The sequence below is a fragment of the Marmota flaviventris genome, chromosome 5 (assembly GCF_047511675.1).
Source record: "Marmota flaviventris isolate mMarFla1 chromosome 5, mMarFla1.hap1, whole genome shotgun sequence".
In the NCBI taxonomy this organism is placed as follows: domain Eukaryota; kingdom Metazoa; phylum Chordata; class Mammalia; order Rodentia; family Sciuridae; genus Marmota; species Marmota flaviventris.
Window position 1 is genome coordinate 43,183,810 of NC_092502.1, and position 24,720 is coordinate 43,208,529.

The 24,720-nt window shown below is 42.6% G+C and overlaps 1 protein-coding gene across 2 annotated transcripts in view; it reads right to left on the reverse strand.

Annotated features, from left to right (window-relative positions):
- Mcc (MCC regulator of WNT signaling pathway) overlaps nucleotides 1-24,720 on the reverse strand; it is a 264,056-nt gene that overhangs the window by 62,121 nt on the left and 177,215 nt on the right. For both annotated transcript variants that reach the window (XM_027941081.2, XM_071612192.1), the window contains exons 5-6: nucleotides 16,087-16,250; nucleotides 13,837-14,043 (exon numbers count right to left, since the gene is read on the reverse strand). In XM_027941081.2, the coding sequence (XP_027796882.1) occupies nucleotides 13,837-14,043; nucleotides 16,087-16,250 (371 nt within the window). The remainder of the gene's footprint in view (nucleotides 1-13,836; nucleotides 14,044-16,086; nucleotides 16,251-24,720) is intronic.

Below are 24,720 nucleotides of genomic sequence, written 5' to 3' on the forward strand. Positions count from 1 at the left end.
ACCCAAGGTACTGAATTTTAAACTTCACTTAATTAAGTTCAAATTTAAATAGTTGTGCATGGCTAGTTGTCGCTGTTATCTGTCAATACAGTTCTAGGAATATTCAAAGAGGTAAAACAACCACCCAAACCTGCCACTGGGTGACTGAATGGATCATGGTTCTACTCAGCACAGGGTAAAACATAAGAAGGAGCTGATTTTTTTCAGAGAGAATTGAAGATGTCAGCTTTGGACATGTTGAATTTGAGGTAACCCAGGGGATGTGAGTGAGGACCTTCAGCTGACAATTAGATACATAAGCCTGAAGGAAGGGGATCAGAGCTGAACTTACAGACTTAGGAAATCTGGTTATGGCTAAGGCCCAGGCAGTGGGGTAGGGCAGTGGCCCGTGCATAGCTGGCAGAAGTAGAGGGTCAGTGGAGGACAGGAAAGGGGGCAATAAGGAGGGTGAGTTTGCCCTGCACAGGACAATAGGAAACAATAGGAAATAGAGAATAGGAAACAGGGCTGGGGATGTGGCTCAAGCGGTAGCGCGCTCAGCTGGCATGTGTGCGGCCCGGGTTGGATCCTCAGCACCACATACAAACAAAGATGTTGTGTCCGCCGAAAACTAAAAAATAAATATTAAAAATTTCTCTCTCTCTCTCTCTTTAAAAAAAAAAAAGAATAGGAAACACCCCATCTGATGGCTTTTCTTTTTTTTCTGCTAAGCATAAGGGAGAGAATTAGCAGGTGTCAGGTATGATGACAAAGGAAGCTAGCTGACCTAGGGCCAAAAAGAGAAACAGAAAAAAAGTAAAAAGCAAGCTTACACAGCAAAACTGAGATCTGGCTGGGCTCTTTCATTCTGGATGGCAGATTGAGTAAATGCACGTTTTCTTCAAACGCCAGAGACCTCATTAAAACCACAGTAAAGAATAAATTTTTAAAAGGATTAATACCATAACAGAGAAAAGAACATGCTTTGGGCATTAGCAGAAACAAGACCTGGGCACATTTCTTAAAGGCCAACTGGAAGGAAGACTCCAGCACCCATGGAGGAAACAGAATGAAAAAATTCTGTGATGTACACAAAGGGAGGCGCCCAATCTACCCAGGAGGACGGCAGGGTTTGGATTCCGCTTTGGCAGATGCCATGAAGGACAAAAAGCAGAGAAGCAGGGCTGCAAACAGGTTTTCAGAGGTTGCGGTTCTGTAACTGTACACAGAACTGAAAATTCCCAGCGAATGACAGCTTTCGCTGAGAAAGTCAACAGGCACTCCTCCTATTAAAAATGCACAGAAATGCTGCATTTAAAAAAAGGAACAATGAGAGGGGAATTCATTGCCAAGGTTAAAAGAAAGACAGTGAAATCTCCAGGTGCCAGGAGAGAGAACTGAAGCTAGAAAGGTTGGCGGGGGAGGGGGAGTGCTGCGCCAGCTGCTGAGGCAGAGGGGGTGTTGATGGGGAGGGGCTGCAGATGGAGGTGGGCTCCTGCAAGCCAGGCAGTGCCCCTGAGCACCACGCCCTTCCCCAAATAAAGCCTGGAGCTTTCCAGTCCGGTCCTGTCTGAAAAGTGGGTTGAAAGTGCCTCCTATAAAGCCAGAAGGCATCTCTGGGTTGTGCAGAGGAGAAAACTCTAAGAAACAAAACTGCAGACCTGTGGCACAGTTGGGTGTGTCATCCAAATGAATATTCTCTAGACATTGCAGACTTATCCATTAACACAGAAAACTGATCTGGGTTTTGCTAGGCCACCTACTGCCTTGGAAACTTAATTTGTAAATTGCCCAGTTATCATTAGGTAACTTAGGCGACTTCTGCTTCCCAAGACTGGGGACCCAGGACCACAAAGCTTCCAGACACAGAAAGACCACTGCAGAGAGAGGAAGATAAAACCAGAGTCAGCCACCTAAGGCAAGAGATGAATTCACCCCAGAAGAAGAAACAGCAAACTGTAAAGGACATCACAATAGATACATTTAGGATGCTTAGAAATAAAAAGTATAATTTTCATAAAGAGTAGGTCTGTTCTGTTCAATACTGCTTGGCCAACGCCTCCAACAGAGACTGATGGTTAGTCTTGAGAAAATCTGTTGAATGTTGCTAAAAAAAAAAACTTGTCACCACAAAATCTAACACCTAGCTAGACTACTGTTAGTGTAGGAGGCTGAATAATGGCCCCCAAGGAGTCCTCGTACTAATCCCTGAGACCTGGAAATATATCACCTTCCACAGCAAACAGACTTTGAGATGGGGAGATGGTTCTGGATTACCCAGGTGGGCTCAGTCCTCACGAGGGCCTGGGAGAAGAGAAACACAGTGCCGAACGGAGTTTTCAAATGCTATGCTGCTGGCTTTGAAGAGAGGGAGGGGCAGTCAAAGAAGCGGCTGCCTCTGGATTCAGGGAAGGTGGGGAGGCAGACCCTCCCCTCACGCCTCCAAAGGGAGGCAGTCCTGCCTACACCTGGATTTTAGCAAAAGTGACACATTTTAGACTTCTGACCTCTGGAACCATAAGATAAGAAGTCACTAAGTTTGTGACAATTTATTACCACATCTGCAGCAAAGGATATAACTCTCAAGAATGTAGGCAACCGTCATGTGTGGACCTAAAAAATCTGATCTCATAGAAGTTCAGAGTGGAATGGTGGCTCCCAGAGGTGGGGAGAGTGGAGAGGAGGGAATCTATATACTCAGAGTAATCCTTATCAAAATATCAGAGACAGTCTTCACAGGACTAGAATAACAATCATAAAATTTATATAAAACCACACACAATAAAAGATTCCTGAACAAACAAAGTAAACTTGGGTGAAAAGAATGAAACTACCTGACTTCAAAATACACACACTACAAAGCTGTGGTAGTCAAAATAGCATGGTATTGTCCTAAAAACAGACACACAGACCAATGGAACAAAAAACAGAGAGCCTACAAATAAGCCCATCCTTCCACAAAGGTGCTAAGGACAAGCCTTGGAGATAGGACAGCCTCTGCAATAAATGGTGGTTATCAGAGGCTGGGGACAGGAGGGAGGCAAGGAGAGAGCGATAAGGAAGGGCTAATCATGGGTACTAAGTCACAGGAACAAAAGTTCTGCTGTGCTACTGTTCAGAAGAGTGACTATAGATAAGACTGTACTGAACATTTCAAAAAAAAGAAATGATTTCAAATCTTTTCACCATGAAGAAATGACGTTTACAGAGACAGATGTTTACCCTGACTTAATATTACACAATATACCTATGTATTGAAGCATCACATCTTAGCATATAAAAATATACTTTTTTTTTGTTTTTATATCAGTTTTTAAAAACTGTAATAAAACATAAAGGTTAAAAAAGGAGGGGGTGGGTAAAAATAAAGACTGTCAAAGATTAAGAATTTATTACCCAGCCAGGCACGATGGTGCACGCCTGTAATCCCAGTGGCATGGGAGGCTGGGGTAGGAGAATCATAAGTTCAAAGTCAGCCTCAACAACTTGGCAAGGCCCTAAGCAACTCAGTGAGACCCTGTCTCTAAATAAATTACACAAAAGGGCTGGGGATGTGGCTCAGTGGTTTAATCCCTAGTACTACCACCCCCCACCACCAAGAAAAAAAGAATTTATCACCCTTAGATCTTTGCTAACATTAAGAACTTCCCAAGGATACATGCTCAAGAAATTAAACCAGAGAACAACAGGATGAAATAAACCAAGGTAAGCATCAGAATCAGCAGGAACGTAGGGGCAGGAGATACCCTCTTATGCCACTGCTGAGCAAGAGACTGATGAGCCAAGCCAGAAAGCCACTGGTAGGACTTGGTCAAATCAAGAATACACATACCCTAGGGTTCAGCAAGCTCACTCTTGGACATGGATGGAATCCAGAGACCTGCCCATGGACCAGAAGGGGCACATGAAATTGACCACACCCTAGGATGCTGTCTGTGGTTGCAGGAGAAGGAAGCCATCTGATTTGATGGCTGGTCACACTAGAAGCCCTTATTCACATCAGGCTAGATGTTCATGCAGCAATACAGACAAATCAACCATTAGAGTGCCAAGGAGAACAAAGAGAGGGCCTTAGCCCAGGAACATTTCTGCAAATTAAAAACAACACACAAAACACCACATATCTTACAAGTGCACACAAAAAAATGGGGGAAAGAGAATGAGTAATAAAAGCAATAAATAAATTCAAAGAGGGACCTTGGCCAGACCTATGAGTATTCCTTTAACTGAGGGATATAATTAACTTATCTCTCTGCCCTTGCCCCAGGGCCACATTAAAATAAAATATGAAAAAGAAAGTAAGCAGGAAGACAGGAGCTGGGAGCCCAGAGCCAGGAGCCTGAAGATTAGGCACAGATAGAAAGTGGGATTAGGGATTTGGTGTTAGGGCTGCCAAACACCCAGGGTCCTGTGCACATAACTGGTTTCTGAAATGGCAGGAGCCTCCCCCAAAACTGTGAGCCTGGGGCAAGTATATGACTGGGCAGCTCTGTGGGCGCTTCCATCTTCCAGGACCATTGGAGGAGCAGAGACAAGGCGACGGAGCAAGCTGATAAAGTCATCTGTGACTGTGGTTCACAGATGAGTGACAAGCAAGAATGAGAGGTGGCACGGGGTCCTGAGTGGGATCAGAGACATTATTATTACCCATCCACGACAGAGTCTGTTCCGCTGGCGATGTGCAGCAGTGCACACCAGGTAACTGTAATTTCAGGCAATTAGGTTGTAATTCATAATTTCCACGTGTAATGGAGCCGATTGTGAAGAGCAGATTCATGCTATAGAGGGGTAAGAATCACTAGTCCAGAAAAGCTCCACTTAATGAGTTTAAAGGCAGTTTGTTCCTATGCGGTTCTTGGAAAGCTCTCTCCTCCTGGTTTGTGGTATTTTGTAGAGAACCGACCTCCTAATAGAGATCTCATATGATATTTCTTAGAGTCCCCAAATAAAGGAGAAATCAGAATCAAATACAAAAAAAAAATGTACTTGTTCTCATAAATCTAATCTACATGGTGTTTCGGGAAAGCGGTGTTTCATTGTTCATGGCAGTTGTCAATGGGTTGCAACAGGAGAAGGAGAGCAGCATTTCACCCCCTGTAGGTTTGACAGGTGCATTGCTTTCTCTTGGTCTATAGCCCACTACGCTACCTGGATCCCATATCAAGATGGCAGCTTCAGGGAAAAGGTCAGCACATGGCTGTCTTCCTCATTCCTTAACAGCTCCCAACAAACGGAATCAAGCCACTTCCTCTGTGGCCAAGATGAGCCTTAAGCAGTCTCACAGGATGGAGAAGCCAGAGATGGAGAAGCAAACACTGGTGTCAACAACTAGAATAGTGACCTCATGGCAAAGGTGAGGTAAAGCCCTCTTAGGGTACCAGGAAACAGTTCCCAGAGGAGGTGAAAGAACCACAGCTCTGAGGATTCTCTGCCTTGAGTCCTACTTAGAGCTTCCTCATCCTACAGAGAACACACGCTTCGCTGGACTTGAATCAAGTTGAAGCCATGCCTAGATAGCTCCTTCCTGGAATGTGCTCACTGTGCCTTCACTTCCCAGTCTTAGAATGCCAGGAAGGGGATCTGCGGAGCTCTATGGAACCAGACAGCTGTGTTACTATAACAGGATGGTTGCCTAACGGCTAGTCTGCATGGAAGGGATAGAATGAGGAAGAGGGAGAAGAGAACACAGAAAAGCGTCCAAACAACAGAACAGTGAAAACTGCATCCCATAATAAGGCTACCAGCATCTAAATTCTGATACCAAGAGCTAATACTAACACAGACCCAGGCAAGAGTGTTAAAACTTCCGTGGGACTTGGCATCTCCATCTCTAAAATGGTTACACATCAGGACTTTGGTACAGACTAAAGGAAATGTGCATCAATCGTTGCCCATAGCAAGTAAGTGCTTGAAAATGTTTAGTGTTATAATTTAGGCACTGAGTCCTGCTTTGCCCTTAGAAGTGTATATTTTTAGCGTGAGAGGGTTTGTTCAGCCTGAAAATGTTCAAAGGATGTTAATGTTATCAACACGATTAATGTAGTATTAAAAATAAACCTACTGAGTTCGTGTTGGTAACTAGCTCCCAGAACACCTGTTCTGCACCGGGTGAGTGGGGAGCTTGGTGCTGTGCCAGGCTGTGCCTCCTGGTTTTTGCAGCCCCCTGAGGCTTGTGCCCTGCTGGACCCACTCTCCCACTCTAGTCAGGCGACACTGTTAAGTGGGCAGGATAGATTCTACACAGCAGGGTGTCACTTGGGTATAGGTTCCCAAATGCTAGCCTGTGGGTCCCAAAGGAGCAGGCCAGGCAGTAACAGAAAGGCCTTGGTTCTCTTTCACTGCCCTAGAGAGGGAGACAGAAGGGACAACTGGAGAGGCTCTTGGCCCACATCCAGTGGGGAACTGGAGGACACTACCTTTCCCTTTCATGGAGACCAGCTGGGATGGGAGTGTGCTGGAGCCCACACCCTGGTTACTGGTTCAGTGGCTTGTGGTAGGGACCTGGGCATGTATTCCCTGAAAGAGCTCACCAAGGACTCGGAAGCCGAAATTTAAAGTCAGTACAAGATGGATAAGACTGATATGTGAGAACGCCTGTTTTCCTGGTTCTGACTGATTGATTGACTGATGTTTTGCAGTACTGTAGCTTGAACCCAGGGCCCTGCATGTGCTAGACAAGTGTTCTGTCACTTGGCTATATCCCAAGCCCTTTTATTTTATTTATTTATTTATTTATTTTTAATTTTTATTGTTGGTTGTTCAAAACATTACATAGTTCTTGATATATCATATTTCACACTTTGATTCAAGTGGGTTATGAACTCCCATTTTTACCCCGTATACAGATTGCAGAATCACATCAGTTACACATCCATTGATTTACATATTGCCATACTAGTGTCTGTTGTATTCTGCTGCCTTTCCTATCCTCTACTATCTCCCCTCCCCTCCCCTCCCCTCCCCTCTTCTCTCTCTACCCCCTCTACTGTTATTCATTTCTCCCCCTTGTATTATTTTTCCCTTTCCCCTCACCTCCTCTTGTATGTAATTTTGTATAACCCTGAGGGTCTCCTTCCATTTCCATGCAATTTCCCTTCTCTCTCCCTTTCCCTCCCACCTCTCATCCCTGTTTAATGTTAATCTTCTTCTCATGCTCTTCGTCCCTACTCTGTTCTTAGTTACTCTCCTTATATCAAAGAAGACATTTGGCATTTGTTTTTTAGGGATTGGCTAGCTTCACTTAGCATAATCTGCTCTAATGCCATCCATTTCCCTGCAAATTCTATGATTTTGTCATTTTTTAATGCAGAGTAATACTCCATTGTGTATAAATGCCACATTTTTTTTTTTTAATCCATTCGTCTATTTAGAGACATGGTCTAAGTTGCCCAGGTTGGCTTCTAACTCACCATCCTCCTGAGTCACTAGGATTATAGGTGTGAGCTACCGTGTCTGGCAGGGTCTCTGATTTCTATCAAGCATCTCTGGTATCATAATCAAAGCAAATAGTTCAACTGTGTCAGAACATTTATTTCTCAACAAATATCCATGTGCCCATCTGTGGGTCTCAGTCCCTTTAAAATTAGGTGAAGCCATCAGTCTAGTTCTGGCCCAAAGGCAATGAGCAGAAGCCTTGAAGCACTAGGGTAAGACCTTTCAGGTGTGGTCTTAGGTGCCGGGCAGCCAACAACCTGGGCTCCTGAGTGAACATGTGGAGCAGAGATGTGTACCTGTCCCCAGTCCCATCCTGGACAATGGTGCAAACAAGGAAATAAGTGTCATACCACTGAGATATGGAAGCTAATCAGTACGGCAGAGTCAGTTTTATCCTGCCTAATCTACTAGCCATACAATAGGAGAGCCACCTGACGCCCCCATACTGAGGCTGGGTGGGGCCACTGGAGCCACACCCTCTCCCTCTGGGCTCCCTCTCACTGGGCCAGATTAGGGCTGGTTTGTATGAATCTTTCATGAATTTGAACCTAGCTAATATCACAGGCTCTGTCTCATCATATAAAGATATTCCTAAGAAAAGATGAAACCAATAAGAAATGAACAAATGTTCCCTAATGAACAAAAGAGAAAACAATTTTACTGGTTCATGAATATCAAACTGTTAAAGTTGAAAGGTATAGATCATTCTCCATAATCCATACATCATTTTTTTTTAAGTACTGGACATTTGACCCACTGGAGATTTTATACTGGGGCGATTTACCACCAAGCTACACCTATAGCCCTTCTTATTGTTTATTTTGCAACAGGGTCTCACTAAGTTGCTGAGGCTGGGACCTCAAACTTGTGATCATCCAGCCTTATCCTCTGGAATCACTGGGATTATAGGCGTGTGCCACCATGTCTGGTCATACTTCATTTTTGGTTTGTTAAACTTTAAAATTAAAGAAGAGTATGAACAAGAGAAAAAGCAGAGTTGGAATGTGGCTCAGTGGTAGAGTGCTTGCCTTGTATTCATGAAGCCCTAGTTACGATCCCTAGTACCAGCAATAAAAGGGGGGAGATGGGGGAGCAATCATATCCTTTCACTGCCTAGATTTAGCCTCTGTTAATACACTGACATATTAGTGTCCTGACTATTTATCTATATATATATTTCTATATTAAAAGTTATACAACTATATAAACGTATTCACTTAACACTTAAAAAAACATTACAGGAAAGTTCAAATCCCCTTTGACCTACACTCCTAGGTACTTGTCCCTTGCATAACTATTATTATGACATTGGTTTATGTTGTTCTGGTTTATTTTAAATATTTGCACATACCCACATATAAATACATAGTAAATATATATTTACATGTAAATACATAGTAACTATATGATTCTGTCTTTCTTCATATACACCTGTTGTGGGAAGAGTATGAGGGAGGGAAGTGAAATGGGAAGAGTTTTCAGGAGTCTGTAAGAGTTTCCAAGGTAAAGCAGATGAGCCTGTATTTAACCTACCTAAGGTCACAACAGTTCACTGCTGGAAATATCTTCACTGTCACTGATTTTTAGTTAAAAATATCTCAGACATACTGAGTTAGCATATAACAGGAAACAATGTGGACAGAGCAAATGGCTGCTTCCAGTATAGACAAATTCTACTCAGGGCACATCAATTTGGCACTGTAACACTTCTAGTGAGGGTGGACTGTAGATGTTACAGAAAAAGCACATAATAGAGTCCTAGATAATCACATTAAGTAGCCCCTTTGTTTTAGTTCAGATTCTCTTTTTCATCTCCTCTGATATGGCCTCTAATCAACATGTGTCCTTGGAGATACTGAAGGTGGATTAGAATTGGTGTTTAGATCTAGTTAAGTTTCAGCCATTGGCTCCAGTGATCAGGATCTCTGGAGAACCCTGGCATCATAGAGAGGATGCTCCATAAACAGCCTTAGCTGCTGAGTTCCTGGGACAAGTGCTTGACCATGTACCGCACACCTGGCTGAGCAGAGCATCGCTGAGCACCCCTCAGCGCCCCTCAGCACAAGGACCTCTGCTACATGAGGACGACTGTGGGCAGATAGTGCAGCCCATCATCTCTCCTGACATAATCACAGACATAAAAGTGACCCACAGGAGTAAATGACAGAATCAGTACTTTGAAAAGCTTATGGAAAAAAAAAAGTGCGGAGAGAGAGACAAGGTGTGGAGGAAATTTCTCCCTTCATACTTACACCTTTCCTGTCATCTCCTTTCCCAGCTTCCTGTTCCCCAAAGAGGTTCCATTGCCAGAAATTTGATGCTACTTTCTATTAAAGGAGATGAGGTGACAGGGAAGGAAAGGGGCTCTGAAGCTCTATGGAATTTTGCTTGTCCCTTTTCTGGCTGTGAAGCCAAATGGCAAATATTTAAATATGCAGAGTCTGGAGTCCTTGCTTATACTTTAAGAAACTGTGTGAACCAGGTGCTTCCATTTTTATTATGTAGGTCTATCAATGCAATGTTTCATAAATACAATCTTGTATTTAGATATCAAGAATGACTGGTTCCTTATCACCAGTGGGAACTGGAGCCTCCCATTCCCAACTAAAATCTTTGGGGAGTCAAGTTAATATAACAAACATGAAATATTTTTATAAGATTTTAAGGGGAGATGGGGAAAGTTAGGAGGAAATTTCAGATTAGGGTAACTTTTATTTGGTTTTAAAAAGTGTGTGTGTAGTCTCTTGAATTCATTGTGATGTTAACCCAGAGTCACAGCAGAAGCCAGACCCCATGGAAAGGCAGATGGAACTCATCCTCAGACATGCTGAGAAGTCCCAGGAAGAGAACAGGGAACAAGGAAGGAACTGTTACCACCACCTTATACTATGAACATTTAGAACTTGCTGAAGAGTATCTACAAAGTCTCAGAAGGGACTTGTGTGGCCTATTTATGTCCAAGTCCATGATTCCATGAGACATGGGTTCACAAGCCTATGGTCACATCAAGTTTGCTTTGCCAAACAGAATAGGAAAAGCCCTGGATAATTTTGGCTATATAGAAGTTAGCCTAAACAATTTAGGTGAAAAAATGGATGCAGTAGGGAGAAGCTGGGCCCTGTTATTGACGTCCCTCCTATGAGTTCCCAGGGCACTCTCTGTGTTCACCATCCCTACCACTCGGCATACATCATTATGACCTCTTGACTTGGCTGTCTCCCCAGCGTCCCTTAAACCAGTCATGGTGCTCTGTCCATCACTCTAAGACCTCTGCCTGACACAGACATGACCAGCCATGTTTATGAAGTGCATAAATGAATGAAAGAAGAACAAAGTGCTTTCTTTCTAGAGTAATTAACTCCACCTTGCCTGGATTAAGTCTGTTTCCTTAAGTGTGGGGAAATAAGTGGTTATATTACAGAACATTCAGAAATAAATTATTATTTCATTTAATAATGAACTGGGACCAATAATAAAAATTGTCTGCCTGTTGTTTCTTAGTTACTGCTCTGCCAAATAGTCCAATTTGTTAATTGACTACATTAAAGATCTGATTTAATTAAATCTTGAACAAGGCTCAGAAGACCTACAGAGAGCACTTTGTTTAATTATAGTTGGGGGGGTGGGGAGCATCAATCCTATCGATCTGGTCAGTTAAAATTCTATGAAATGAATGTGGGCAAAGGAAAAAAAAAAAAAAAGCTAAGCCCCAATTATTTTCAGGCCACTTTGATGAACTATGGATTCAGAGCTGCTACAAAGCGCAAAGGTAAACTAGCCATGAACTATGTAAAATCACAGAGATGAAAATGGAATTGTAGCTCAGTTATTCTGCAAACCTACACATCATGACAAACAAAAGATAATGCTAATCACAAAAGGTAGATCCCTCAGGGAAATGAAATATACTGGGTGGTTGAAGTCTTCCAGGTCTTAAAGTCTAGTAAACCAGCATTGAAAGGCATCTAGAAAATTCTTTTGAGAACCTGAATTGCCTAGAAATAAATCTAATTCATGGGTAAGTATACATATCCCACAAGACATTACTAGTTGAAGACACAAGTTCCTTAAAGTTTTATAACTGGGAGGTAAATGAACTACAAATTATGTAAATTTATATAAAACCACATTAATGGCATAAACTTAAGTAAACATAATCAGAAGAAACATTTTGTGAAGAAACGTGTGCATGTGCACATCTATATACTTACAATATAATCAATGTTCATGTTAGAATTTTTCAAACATCTAAAGATTCTTATTAAAAATAAATAAACAAAAAGATGGCATGAAACTAAACTTTCCACACCATTCAACATATAAATGTGGATTCTAGCCCAAACAACTACCACTAATTCTAATTTTTTGAGTATTTACTATATGCCAGGCGCCGTGTAACTATTTTATCAGTATTAGATAATTTTCCTATATTGGGTATTATTACTATTCCCACTTCATAGCAAAGTAAACTGAAGCCCAGTGAAGTTAGGTAATTTGCTAGACTCATAGGGACTTTGCAGGTCAGGCTATGACCCCATGCAGTGTGGCTCCAGAGCTCTGGTACACAATGTAAATTCCTCCACACTGTTCTGTTCTTAATGCTGACCTCCAAAGTTGAAGAAAACATTGGAGGGGTGGATATTGGCGCCTTTTTTTTTTTTTTTTTTGCTACAATCAAAAGCTATTCTGCATCTTAGTAACCCAAGTTAGAGAAGGAAATTTATTGTAAACCACAATATGTAATTATATCTAAGACCAACATTTCCTTCACAAAACATGCATCAACAGAATACACACACTAAAAGCAAGCACATACCTAATTAGGATATTAGTCATAAAGATCAGAGGGGGTAACCCAGGAAATTACAGGAGGCGTAGGCCTTAGTGCTAAGTAAATTTCATCGAGTTCCCCAGATAAAGCCTTTGCTGACTAGGATGATTCACACCTGCTGATACAAGTTTGGAGAATGGCATTTGGTAAAGCTGGGTACTGAAAATACGCTTAATGCACAAGAGTTAAGATAAATGATGTTCAGATATAAGAGGTAGGAGTGCTGGCTCTTTAATCATGACATTAGGCATAAATGAGGAGAGGAATGGTGTTGGTAATATTCAACAATAGTTATCTCTTCTATATTCAAACAACAAGAATATCTGCATGTGGATTAAGAACAAAACCATTTACATGCCTGACCTTATTGAAGAACAAGTTACTTCCAAGGTGTTCTCCAAAGGTTAGAGAGAAACAGTAATGGTGAAGGTTGACGAAACCAACTAGATTTATTTTCCCCCATCATTCTACTTCATGTGCAAAATTACCATTCAGAGCATGACTTGAAAGTAACAGCCTAATATTGCTTAGATTGAGAAAGAGAGTAAAGTAGGTCTAGTAATTCAAAGTGAAATTCGGAGGGAATTGTTTCTGACTGAAGAATCCATTGCTTCACCCCCAGTCCAATCACAGATAAAATTCACAGCCAAGCAAAGACGTACTTATGGGTCCCTGCGGGGTAAAAATGGCATCTTTAGAAAACTGAATGCTTTAACAATTCTATGCTAAAACATTTCTATGCTGAAACATCAGTACCTTCAGCAAGGGATATATGTCTTCAGCAAAGTAATTCTCAAACTAGAGCAGGCAGGCCCTTGGGTGAATACAGAAATCAATCAATTTATCTCTCCCTCTCCCACAAATACACACACACACTCTCATGTGTATACACACCCACAGATATGCATACACAAATACACATACAGACACACATGTACAGATACATACACACACATATCTATATGGTTATTTTAACTTTAATAAGTTTATGCTAGAAAACGGGACATTTCACATTCGATTTAGCCATAAGTGACAACAGATACTAAGAAGTTAAAGAAAACTTTGTAGAAAAAATTGAAAAGGGAAAATTCTATATTTTTTCAAATTATAAAAATATTATTAGACTATCTTTTAAAAAATCTTTTTAGTTGTAAATGGACACAATACCTTTATTTTATTTATTTATTTTTATGAGGTGCTGAGGATTGAACCCAGAGCCTTACATGTGCCAGACAAGCACTGCACCACTGAGCCACAGCCCCACCTCCACCTCCTAGACTATATTAAAAGAAGCACCTTTTAATGGAGCTTGGAGAAGTTGTGCATACCCAGGAGAGTAGTTTGAGGAAAACTGCTCTAATTTTATCATCTATTTAGATTTAGGATTCCAGAAAAAGGTGTTTTAAAAAAATCTTATCTCTATATCTTAGCATCTTAAAACTACTTTCTAGAATGGCTTCATAACCAGGAAAGGCTGGTGATTCCAAAGACTGAGAATCCATGAAAATTTGGGGCTGCCCTTGGCTGTATATGCCCACTCCTCTCAGCCCCATGGCTGGGACAGGCCACACTGAGCTGGCTGTGGTGCTCACCCTCCTCCGGAGCCGGTCGCGCTCTTCCCGGATGGCATTCATGGTGGCCTTGGTCCGGTTGAGCTCCTCCTCTTTGCTGCACAGCATAGCAGTTAGGCTCTCGTTCTCTTCCCTCAGCCCAGCCAGCTCCTTCTCCCACCGGGACCGCTCTTCAGCCAGGTTGGGGTACAGGTCCCGGCCAAGCACCCCTTCGATCTCTTCAACTGTCTGCAAAACATGGCCACAAAGAAAAGTCATGTTCGCTATCTTGGAGAAACGGGATGGGAAGAACACAGGCTGCACAGGAGCCACTGAACCCAAAGAAGGGGGCTTAGAGCCACTTCATTGCACATGGGGATGGTGACCAGAGACACCCCTTCACCATGGTCTTCTCTCCAGTTTCAGATGAGGCTGTCTCGCTTGCCTGGGTCATGATCTGGGTTACTCTGCCATCCCCAGAGTTAGGGAAACACTGTCCCTTTCTGGTGTTTAAGTCAGCATGGTGCTAACCGCCACAAACATGCAACCATTTATCTCCTTCACTTGAGTTCCAGAGTTGGCAAATGTGCAACCAGGAAGCAGGACAATTACTGATCCGGGGGATGTGATGACAAACGTGAGGTGGCAAGCTGCATGCAAAATCTAATTGGAAGTTTCCTAAATTACAGGCTTCCTGTGTGCCAGCTCAGCAATAAAACAGGTCACCTCAACCTTTCCCACTTTCAGTGCCACATAAGAATTCAGATGGTGCAAATGAGGTTCAGTCCCAAGATGTGAAAGTCAAAAATAAACCTCAGTGACACAGAAAAGAGGAAGCTCATTGTGGAGGTTTCTCAGACAGCGGGGATTTAATTAATAAGGTAGCTAAGAACTAAAGTATATTAAAAATAAAAAGAAAGAAAAAAGAGAGAATCTCTTATCGTACTTGAAGGGTTATTAAAAATTCATTTACAACAGCATTAGTGGAGAAGAAAGATACATAAAATTAGAAAAGAAAAAAAGAATTTATTCTGCTTGCTCTCAGAAACTATTCATTCACATGTATTATCCTTTGTGAAAGGAAGCAGAGGCCAGTTGATTTCTAAACAGAAGGGAGAATTACAAGGCAGTTGCAAAAGGCCAAGAAGAGACATGATGAGAAACAGATTTCAAATACTAAACCCCCTAGGAGCCACCCTCAGAGGCTCACACTGGTTCCCTGAGGAACACAGGTACCCAAATCCTGCTGCCACGTTCCTCATGATCTGCTTTGTTTCTCCTTTCAAATTCAAGACTCTTATCCTAGTTGGCTATGCTCCAGGCCCTGCTATGTCCCTTGCTAGTTGGTAGAAGTCCCTGGCCTCCTCTTTTCCTCTCAATGTGGAGGCTAGAGCTAGTACCCAAGATGACATTGCCATCTAATGTGGAGCCTGGAACACTCCAGACAAGAAACACCAGTGATAGCTTCTCCTCATCCCCAACCCCACCTCACCTATATATTTCCAACTGAGATGAAAGAGAGAGAAAGCAGCTGTGTTATAAACAGACACCATGCTGTACCTTGAGACAACACAGTTCTTTGGGGGAAATGGAGGGTTCTCGTTGACAGAAACTTGGGTCTAGATTGTTCCTTTGTATAAGATCCTCCCAGACTTCTATATCTAAATTGCTAGGCCTAGGTCCCTAAGCTATAGTGAAGTAATATAAAGACACTTGAGGCCCGGGATCAGCTGGACTTGTCTTTCCCATTGTTCAGGATGACTTTGTGCAGATGCAGCAGATTCCCCTCACCTGCTCCTTCTTCAGTAGGAAGATGAAAACATGTCAGAGGTGTGGCTGAGACCCAGCTGCATTGTGCAGGGGATGGGATGACTCAGTCAGGTGCTGAACCTTCCCCTTGGTCAGCAACACAGATTGTTAACTCATGAAATCGTGTCCTTGAGGCCTTAAAGCTCCAATAAAACTTCCCTGGTACACTTACAAGTGCTCTGTCATGAACCATGCTAAAATGATGTGGCTGGGTGCTAGTAATCTAATCATTTCTAAGCACATCATCTCTTTTATAGAAAAGCCAGAGATCTTGACTGTCAATATAATGGCTTTTTTCCAAAGTCATTCAGCCAAGCAAAGATTTGTAGGGCCCCTGCTTCTACCTCCTGGCCCAATTTCTAGCATGGCTGTCACTGAAACATCCCCAACAGGTATTTGAGACAAACATGCCTCAAGAGTGGGTTCTGACCACTCCCCTCACATAATCGGAGACCACCTGGCAGCGGGTTGAGGGAGGCCCACCTTAATAGCCAAGTCGCAGTGCTCGCTGGCGGTGGTGAGCTGCTCGATGTGCCTGTCCACCTCTGCCACCGAGAGGCTGCAGCTGCTCTTCTTCCTGCCGCAGACAACGCTCTCCAGCCCGGTCAGCACCCTCTGCAGTTCTGAGTTCAGGTCACTGCAGTTATCTGTGGGTAATGAGGACAGACATGGTATTGAGCAGACAGACTGGCAACACAGGTGCTCTGTGGGACAGCAAAGGAGCTCAACATTTCAAAGCTCAACAGGACCAGCCTCCCCTCAGGGCTGCCTCGGAGGCTTATAGCCAACTTGAAGCTCTTTAGAAAGGAGTCTCAGGTCCTACCCATTTTCTAAATAGCTACACCATCCTGAATTTTCCTGCCTTTCACTCAAAGGCAGCCACATCCAGAGTTTCTCTACTAAGAACACAGAAGTGCCTCCCAAAGGGGTTGTTGGCATTTCAAAAGCCTTCTGGTCAACATTCCTGTTCAGCCAGTGCTGACTCCAGAGTTTCAGCTACAAACATTTCCTAACTTTACTAAACAAACAGTTCAAAGCCTCAGAATGAGCAATGTAGTAGGCATTTTTGAAAAACAGATACTGAGCCAGGTGCACAGATTCTGGCACGTGCCTATAATCCCAGCAACTTGGGAGGCTGAGGCAGGAGGATATTGAGTTGGAGATCAGTGTGGGCAACTTAATAAGACTCTCAGCTTTGGTGAGGTCCTATCTCAAAATTTAAAAAAAAAAAAACAAAAAAACTGGGAATATAGTTCAGTGGTAAAATGCTTGTGGGTTTAATTCCCAGTACTTAAAAAAAAAAAAAAAGGTTGAGAGAAAGTTCTTGCCCCCAATGAACTTCAAATCTGGGCTCCCCCACTCCATACACCAATCCGTAGACTTCATCTTTACAACTTAATCCATTTACTTTCACCAGGGGAAAAAAATGACAAACTTCTTACAAAATTCCATGTTGTTCTCACTGCACCAGGGCTCCATCAGCATAATTAGGAAAATATGAATATTTTATTTCTGAGGTCTACAGTCTGGAGTTTGGAATTAGAGTTCTAATTATTTAATTTTTGATTTAGTGACCCTGGAGATTTTATGGTACAAGGGTGCACTCTACCACTGAGTTGCATCCCTTTTTAATTTTTATTTTAAGATAGGGATTTGTGATTTGCTAAGTTGCCCAGGCTGGCCTCAAATTTGCAGTTCTCCTGCCTCAGTCTCCCAAATAGCTGGGATTACAGGTGTGCATCATCAAACCCAGTTTCCAATAATTTAATCTTGATTTAACAATCTCAATTGCTTTTACTGCCAGATATCCAGGGCCTGGTCAGGGAAGGAAAATTTATAACATAAGCTATTTATCTTGGAAAATAACTTTGTTGGGGGGGGGAAATTCCCTTTAAGTCAAACATAAATGTTTTAACCTGTTATTTCTGATTCTATAAATGACTACACTACTCAATTATTATAGCAAAACAGGTGCTGACTGCATGCAATCTCTCAAAGTATATCCTTCCCCTACATCCCACCTGATACTGGTATGAAAGAAGCTTTCCCTGCTCATCACAGGTCCTATGCACTAAAGTGGTCAACTGGCTTTTGGTGCTTACCTTTGGAAGACTTCAAGAAAACTCTCAGCACGAAAGGAACAGGATTTCTCAGGATATTTTAGCCAACCTCATTTGGTTATAAGTTAACTCTAGACAGAACACCAGCTTGAAGTTTTCACTCCAAATAAGGCATGGCAACTTCTCAAACTTGTTCCTCCCTGACCTCTCCCATCTCTGTGAATGGCAGTACCACCCACCAGGTTATTGGGTCAATTCTGAAGCACCCCTGAGATCTTTTTGCCTCACATTCTAAATCCAATCCATTTTTTTTTACCACAGCCTCCAATCCAAATACTGACCTCCTCCTACCATCTCCACTGAAACCACCCTGCTTCAAGTCACCATCGTTTCTCCAGGGGGCCACGGTAATAACCCCCGACCTCCACTGCCCACACGATAGTCAAAGTGAGCCTCTTAAAGACATAAATCAGATTATGTTCATTTCCTAGTCCAAATTGTCCAGTAGCTTCACACTGCCATTCAGCTCAAGTCCAAGTTCTTACCAGAGCCTGTAACACTCTGCATGATCAAGACACGTGGCCTATCCAAGCTGCATTCCCTAGGAGGCTTTCATAAAATCCCAAAGTCCTGGTCCCACCCCAGATCAATTAAGTCACAAACCTCTTCAGGTGGGGCTTGGACACTGGGATTTTTTTTTTTTTTAAGTTCCTTAGATAATTCTGCAGTACAGTCAAGGTGAGAACTACATGTCCTCCTCCTGGTATTCCGTATGTTCTATTCACACTTCTGGCCTTCTCTTTGACCTGGGAACATGCCAAATTCTGGTCTGTCCCAAGGGTTCCTTTTCCTTTGCTGTTTCCTCTATCTAGACTAATTTCCACACAAATTATCACGCAGCTGTCAGTTCAAATGTCACCTTCTCACCAAGCCCCTCTCTATCTAGAGCACGGTTTCCATCTTCCTCTGCTCCTGTTCCACTATCCTGTATTCTTCGTGGCACTATAAGAGAAGGATGTTTGATCTTCATTACCATTGTATCTCCAACATAGGCATCAAATATTATTTTCAAATGGGAAAATATAAACACATCACTCTACATTTAAGAGATAATTTCCGGGTGCAGTGGAACAAGCCTGTAATCCCAGCGACTCAGGAGGCTGAAATAGGAGGATTGTGAGTTCAAAGCTAGCCTCAGCAGTTTAGCAAGGCCTTCATCAACTCAGCGAGACCATGTCTCTAAATAAAATATAAAAAGAGGCTGGATATGTGGCTCAGTGGTTAAGTGTCTCTGCATTCAATCCCTGGTACCGCCCCCCCCAAAAAAAAATTTCTTTTAAAAGACAATAATACTAAAAAACACAGACTCTGTCAATAGTAGCATGTTCTACATCAGCTTTGTGCTTTTCTTCTTTGTTATGGATCATACCCTAAGCTGCCAAAATGAGGATAATCATCACTGCAGAGGGCCCTCTGTATACCAAGGGCAGGTATACACCACCACCAGTGAGAGGTAAAGGGGCCCAGGTGCGGAGCAGCACACCCCAGTGACCACAAAGATCAGTTGTCCTCAGGTGCAGGTTTCCTGTTGCCCTGAACTGGAGTGAACACACATCCCCGAATTATTTGTACTATTAAGCACTTATAGACAGGATAAGGAAGAAAAGACGCTTCCCTTCAGTCACCCCGTGCTGACTTCCCCAGCACAGGTCCACCTGACATAGCAGTCACGTTGGATGTGTCTGCTGAGGGGTTCTCATGGTGGAACTGCAGGGGCAGCAACCAGGCTGATTCCTGCGGATGTTGGGCCACAGGGAACAGGAGGAGGGACCAGAGATCCAACTAGTATTTCCATTCATTCTATAACCAGACAGTTGCTGAGCCCCGGTCTCAGGTTGGAAGCAGAGTTCAAAGATGATCAAGAGACTGTTCTCAATTCTGAGAGGTCCACAGATATACAAGAGAACTGCTGGACCCCTTCTCTCAGCTGCCTGTCACTACCCTCTGAAAGTACCAATCAAGAACACAGTGCAGATACAGGACAAGGCAGAAGGACATGAGGAAGGTACTGAAGTCAGCACACAGACTGTAAGGAGCTCACAGGCATCCACACTTCAAACAAAGGAGGGCTACAAATATTTTCTAAGTCTTAGGAGGAAGAATGTATGCAAATAGCCTTGTTGGCTGGTTAACCCCACATACTCCAGTCTGTTATCCACAGAACTCTGCACCGTGGCTTCATATAAAACCGATTAATGATCTGCTCACACTTGGCCGTCCTTTGTCATTGTGCTGGTTTGATGTCTCACAGAAGGATAAGGTGGCCAGGCTATCAGGAGCAGATGAGTTGGGTCCCCTGTCAGAGGTACTGTCACATAACACCAATCGCTCGCCACCGTCCACCCCCATCAACACTGCTCCATACTGTGGAATTTTCTTTCACTGTCTGTGGAATATTCTTCTAAATACACCCTTATAACAAGTTCCAAATTCCTTCCTTTGGCTACAGTGCCCTGCATAATTATGGCCCCTGCCAGAGACAGGGCCTCCAATACCAAAGGCTGAGTCTCCACAAAATACCAGAGGTGAGGGCTGGGGATGTGGCTCAAGCAATAGCGTGCTTGCCTGGCATTCGTGCGGCCTGGGTTCGATCCTCAGCACCACATATTAAAAAACGTTAAAAAAAAATTCTCTCTCTCTCTCTCTCTCTTAAAAAAAAAAAACAAAAACAAAAACAAAAGCACCAATTATAAAAAAAATACCAGAGGTGACATCAAGGGACCAGAGGGAATGAGAGAGGCCAAGATAAGGAACCAGGTTATCCAAGCAGGGCAAAATGTGCCTGAGAGGTGGCATTCACAGCAACCTAGCTCCTGAAACAGAATAATGATCCTTTGGTTTAGTCATAGGGGAGGAGATGTCTTCAAGGAAGGGTCTGAGGAGTTCCTGGAGAGAAGGGGAACTCACCTCCAGACTGGGGCGTTCTTGGCCTCTGCAAAGGAGGAGAATTTCAGCACACACACCAGTCAGAGGCTTATTTACAAAAGCAGGTATACATTCAAGGGAATATGCAGGTCATCTCGAGAATGAGAGAGGAGTTTTCAGGGTTCTTAGCTCTTCTTTTAAAGGAAACTTGGTGAGGGGTGGGTACAGAGAGGCATGCAGGAATAATAGTTTGGTGAGCTCAAGATGGTTTCCAGTGGTCTAGTCAATCTTTGGATCCTTCATCTGATACGCTCTTCATTCTTTGATCTGTAGGTAGCACTGGAAGTCTCTTAAATTATAGGTTTCTTCAAATATCCTATCTCTTAATCTGTTTATTAAGGAATTAATTAGTGGTTCATAGGTAGATTTACAGATTTCCCAGGAATTTGGGGGCTGGCTTAGGGAGTGACAGGCCTGGAAAAGCATGTGGAACTCCTGAAGAAAAACTCTAATACTTCCTTTATGTCTCTACCTATTGTTATGTCTTCTATCCTAACCCAGGTTGGACAGGGCTTTCATGCATATTAAGTCCATCCCACTAGGTTGGGGTGCTAGCTGAGGCTTAAGGACTTGGTTACTCAGGAAGGCTGCACAGTAGGTGCGCAGAACAGCTGAAGCTACAGCCACGGCCTCCTGTGGTCAGGTGATTTCACCACTGCAGCTGAAATAAGGATCTCTGGGTGTACAAGTGCAATCTAGAACACTGCAGGCCTAGCCACAGCCACTGTTTCCCAAAGGAGCCAAAGGAGGGACAGAAATCACGATGAAATGAGGAATATTAACTCTGAGTAGATTCTGAAAAGGTACTCTAATTCCTAGAATAACCACTAAAAAAAAAAATGATGCTAAGAGGAATCATTGAAAGATAATAAATAAATTAAAATAAAATTCTAAAAAAAAAAATCAAATAAGCCAAAAGGAGGGAGAAAGGAGAAAAGAACAAAAAAAATCAGAAAGGGGATAAACAGAAAACAAATAGTAAATTGGGAGACCCCCAGTCAGCCATATCATTAATTACATTAATGGTTAATGGATAAAATACTTCATAAAAGGAAGATATTGTCAAAATGGTTTCAGAAATCCATATAGCAATTTGAATGACGAACACACACACACTCACACACTCACACACACAACGCAGAAAATAATGTTATCAGTGGCAACGTGGAAACATTGGAACCTTTCTTCATTGCTGGTAGGAAAGTAAAATGTTGCAGGTATGGAAACCAGTGGTCGTGAGAAAGTTACACACAGGAGCTGGGGCTGTAGCTCAGTGGTATAGCATGTGCCTAGCAAGCGTGAGGCCCTGGGTTTGATCCACAGCAATGCAAGAATACCAAGTTGAACATAGAATAGCCATGTGATTTAGCAATTTTACTCCTAGGCTTTCACCCAAAATAACTGAAGGCAGGGATTCCAATAGATGATTGTACACCAATGTTCACAGCAGCACTATTCACATTAGTCAAATATGGAAATGATTCAAGCGTCCACTGACAAATAAATAAACTAAATGGTTACAAACACAAACAGAATATGCATCGCCTTTAAAAAGGAATGACATTTCATTACATGCTACAACATGGATGGACCTTGAAAACATTATGCTAAGTGCAATAAGTCAGACACAAAAGGGCAAATACTGCATAATTTTACTTTTATGAGATATCTAATAGAATAGGCAATTTCATAGAGACAGTGGAATGGACATGTGGAGGTTAGGGGAGGCAGGAGTTATTGTTTAACAGGTATATGTTAGGTACAGGTTATGCTGGGGAGGATGAAAAAGTTCTGGACATGGAGAATTCTATGAATGCACTTAATATCACTAAACCATTCACTTAAAGATGGTTAATATGAGCCAGGCACTGACATGCACGCCTATATAATTCCAGTGACTCAGAAGGCTGAGGGAGGAGGATCACAAGTTTAAGACCAGCCTGGGTAACTTATTAAGACCCTGAATCATAAAATAAAATAAAAAGGACTAGGGAAGCTGGGGTTGTGGCTCAGTGGCAGAGCGCTTGCTTCGCATATATGAGGCACTGGGTTTGATACTTAGCACCACATAAAGATAAATAAAATAAAGCTATTGTGTCCATCTATAACTAAAAAAATTTTTAAAAGATATTAAAAAAAAAGGACCAGGGATGTGGCTGAGAGGTTAAACCATCCTGAGTTCAATCCCCAATGCCATAAAACAATAAATAAATACCATAAAACAAAACATAAAAAGGACTGGATATATAGCTCAGTGGTAAAGTAATCCTGGGTTCCATTCCAAGTAACACATACACACACACACACACACACACACACACGGTTTAACATGGTAAATTTTTTTATACATATACACATGCATGTATGTATATACAGCCACAAATATATATAACTTCTATAATAATAAAATAATAAATGTATTTCAGTGAGTAAAATGAGAAGATAAAAGCAATAAGTATGTATGAAACAGAAACCATAGCTTTACAAAGCAAAATACTATAGGAGGTGCTGCAGGACTTACCTGCTTACAAAGGATTTGAAGAAAATTGTTTAATTAAAGAATGTTTTGGAGAATGGGAGAGCAGGAGAAATAAGACCTCAAAAACTGGCGGGAGTCACTGACTCTTCAACGTTCCAGCCTCCCCGTCAGCAGCTCCAGTGAGTTCCTGGGAGGGAGGCCCACTCCTCCCTTCACCAGGCTGTGCTTTACCCACTTCTATGTCCACGGGAGAGAGGAGGTCCTCAGTTCAGCTGCACTTTTCTCTAACAGACTTCGTTTATATCATGTCTCTTTCCAAAGAAGAATCTGAGGGGACTTTTCACAAACAACCACAAAGGGGGGAGGGGGAGGGACAGCACCTGGGACTGGGGAACGGCTGTGGAAGCAAATGGAGATTAACACAACTTTCTGAGGCCAACTCTTCCATTTAGCTGTGAGCTTCCTGGCAGCCAGAGCAAAAATAAGTTATCTCCTGTCAGAAAGGAGAAAGCATTTCCATTTCACAAGAGATACAATGTTTTTTCTGACAATTGATGCTGAAAGAATTTAGGAACATGGGACTTCATGGGACATAAAGCAATGTGACTGTCAGTGCCCTCAGCCAGTTTCACATTTATGCAGATTTCTTATGTTCAGAATGGAAGACATAGACCGTAAAGCACAATGTCAAGGGATTTTTATGTGGCTTTCCAGATATCTACTCCACTGTCTGATGGCATAGAACACAGAAAAGTATGTGAAACTGACTTCTCCTTTGACTAGAGGATGCAAATTAGCCAGCAACAGCCAGAGAATGTGTCTGCACATCTGGCAGGGTTGGAGCGTTCAGAATGGTCCTATTTTTGAAAGCAAGTTTTGAAGAATTGTCACCATTTAAAAGTCATTAGGATTAATGGTTATTCTTGTGAAATTCAGTGTTGGGCCCTTCTGCACTACAACAATCTGCCGAGCAGCAGAGCAGACCCCTTTGGACTCAGCGAGTGTGTCCGGGTTGCTCCAGCCCACTTCCTGCCTGGCTGGCTACTGCCCAGCCCCGCTGGAGTCTGCAGCACCTCCTATAGTATTTTGCTATCTTCTCTGAATGTGACACTTCCCAGTTAGACTTCTGATGGGAGCTAGAGAACACACAGCTCAGGTTATATTTTCCTAATGAGAACTTAGGGTCTTAGGTTTTTATATTGCTGTCTGAGGGAAGGCCCATATACTTTGGAAATCAGGAAAGGACGTCAGAGGACATTCTTGGCTACAAAAACTAAAGAAACTCAAGAGCAATCTTGCCCAGTTAAACACATCCTAGTGGGCAAATCTGGCTTTCTTCTTTCTGTCTCAGGACCAACCATGCCTATGCCCCAAGGTGACACCATAAACTATGATAGAATTGGTTTATTTTGAATCAGGTTGTTAAAAATTGCTGCTATTGTTTTTAAACCCCTGGAAAAATTCTAACCCACATAAAGTCCAGCTACATGGATTAGGTGTTAACAACTATCCCCCAGTCTCCCTGATGGAGAGGCTGGGACTTTCATTCACTGGATGAATCTGCTCCAACATGTGATTTTGGATTCAAACAGC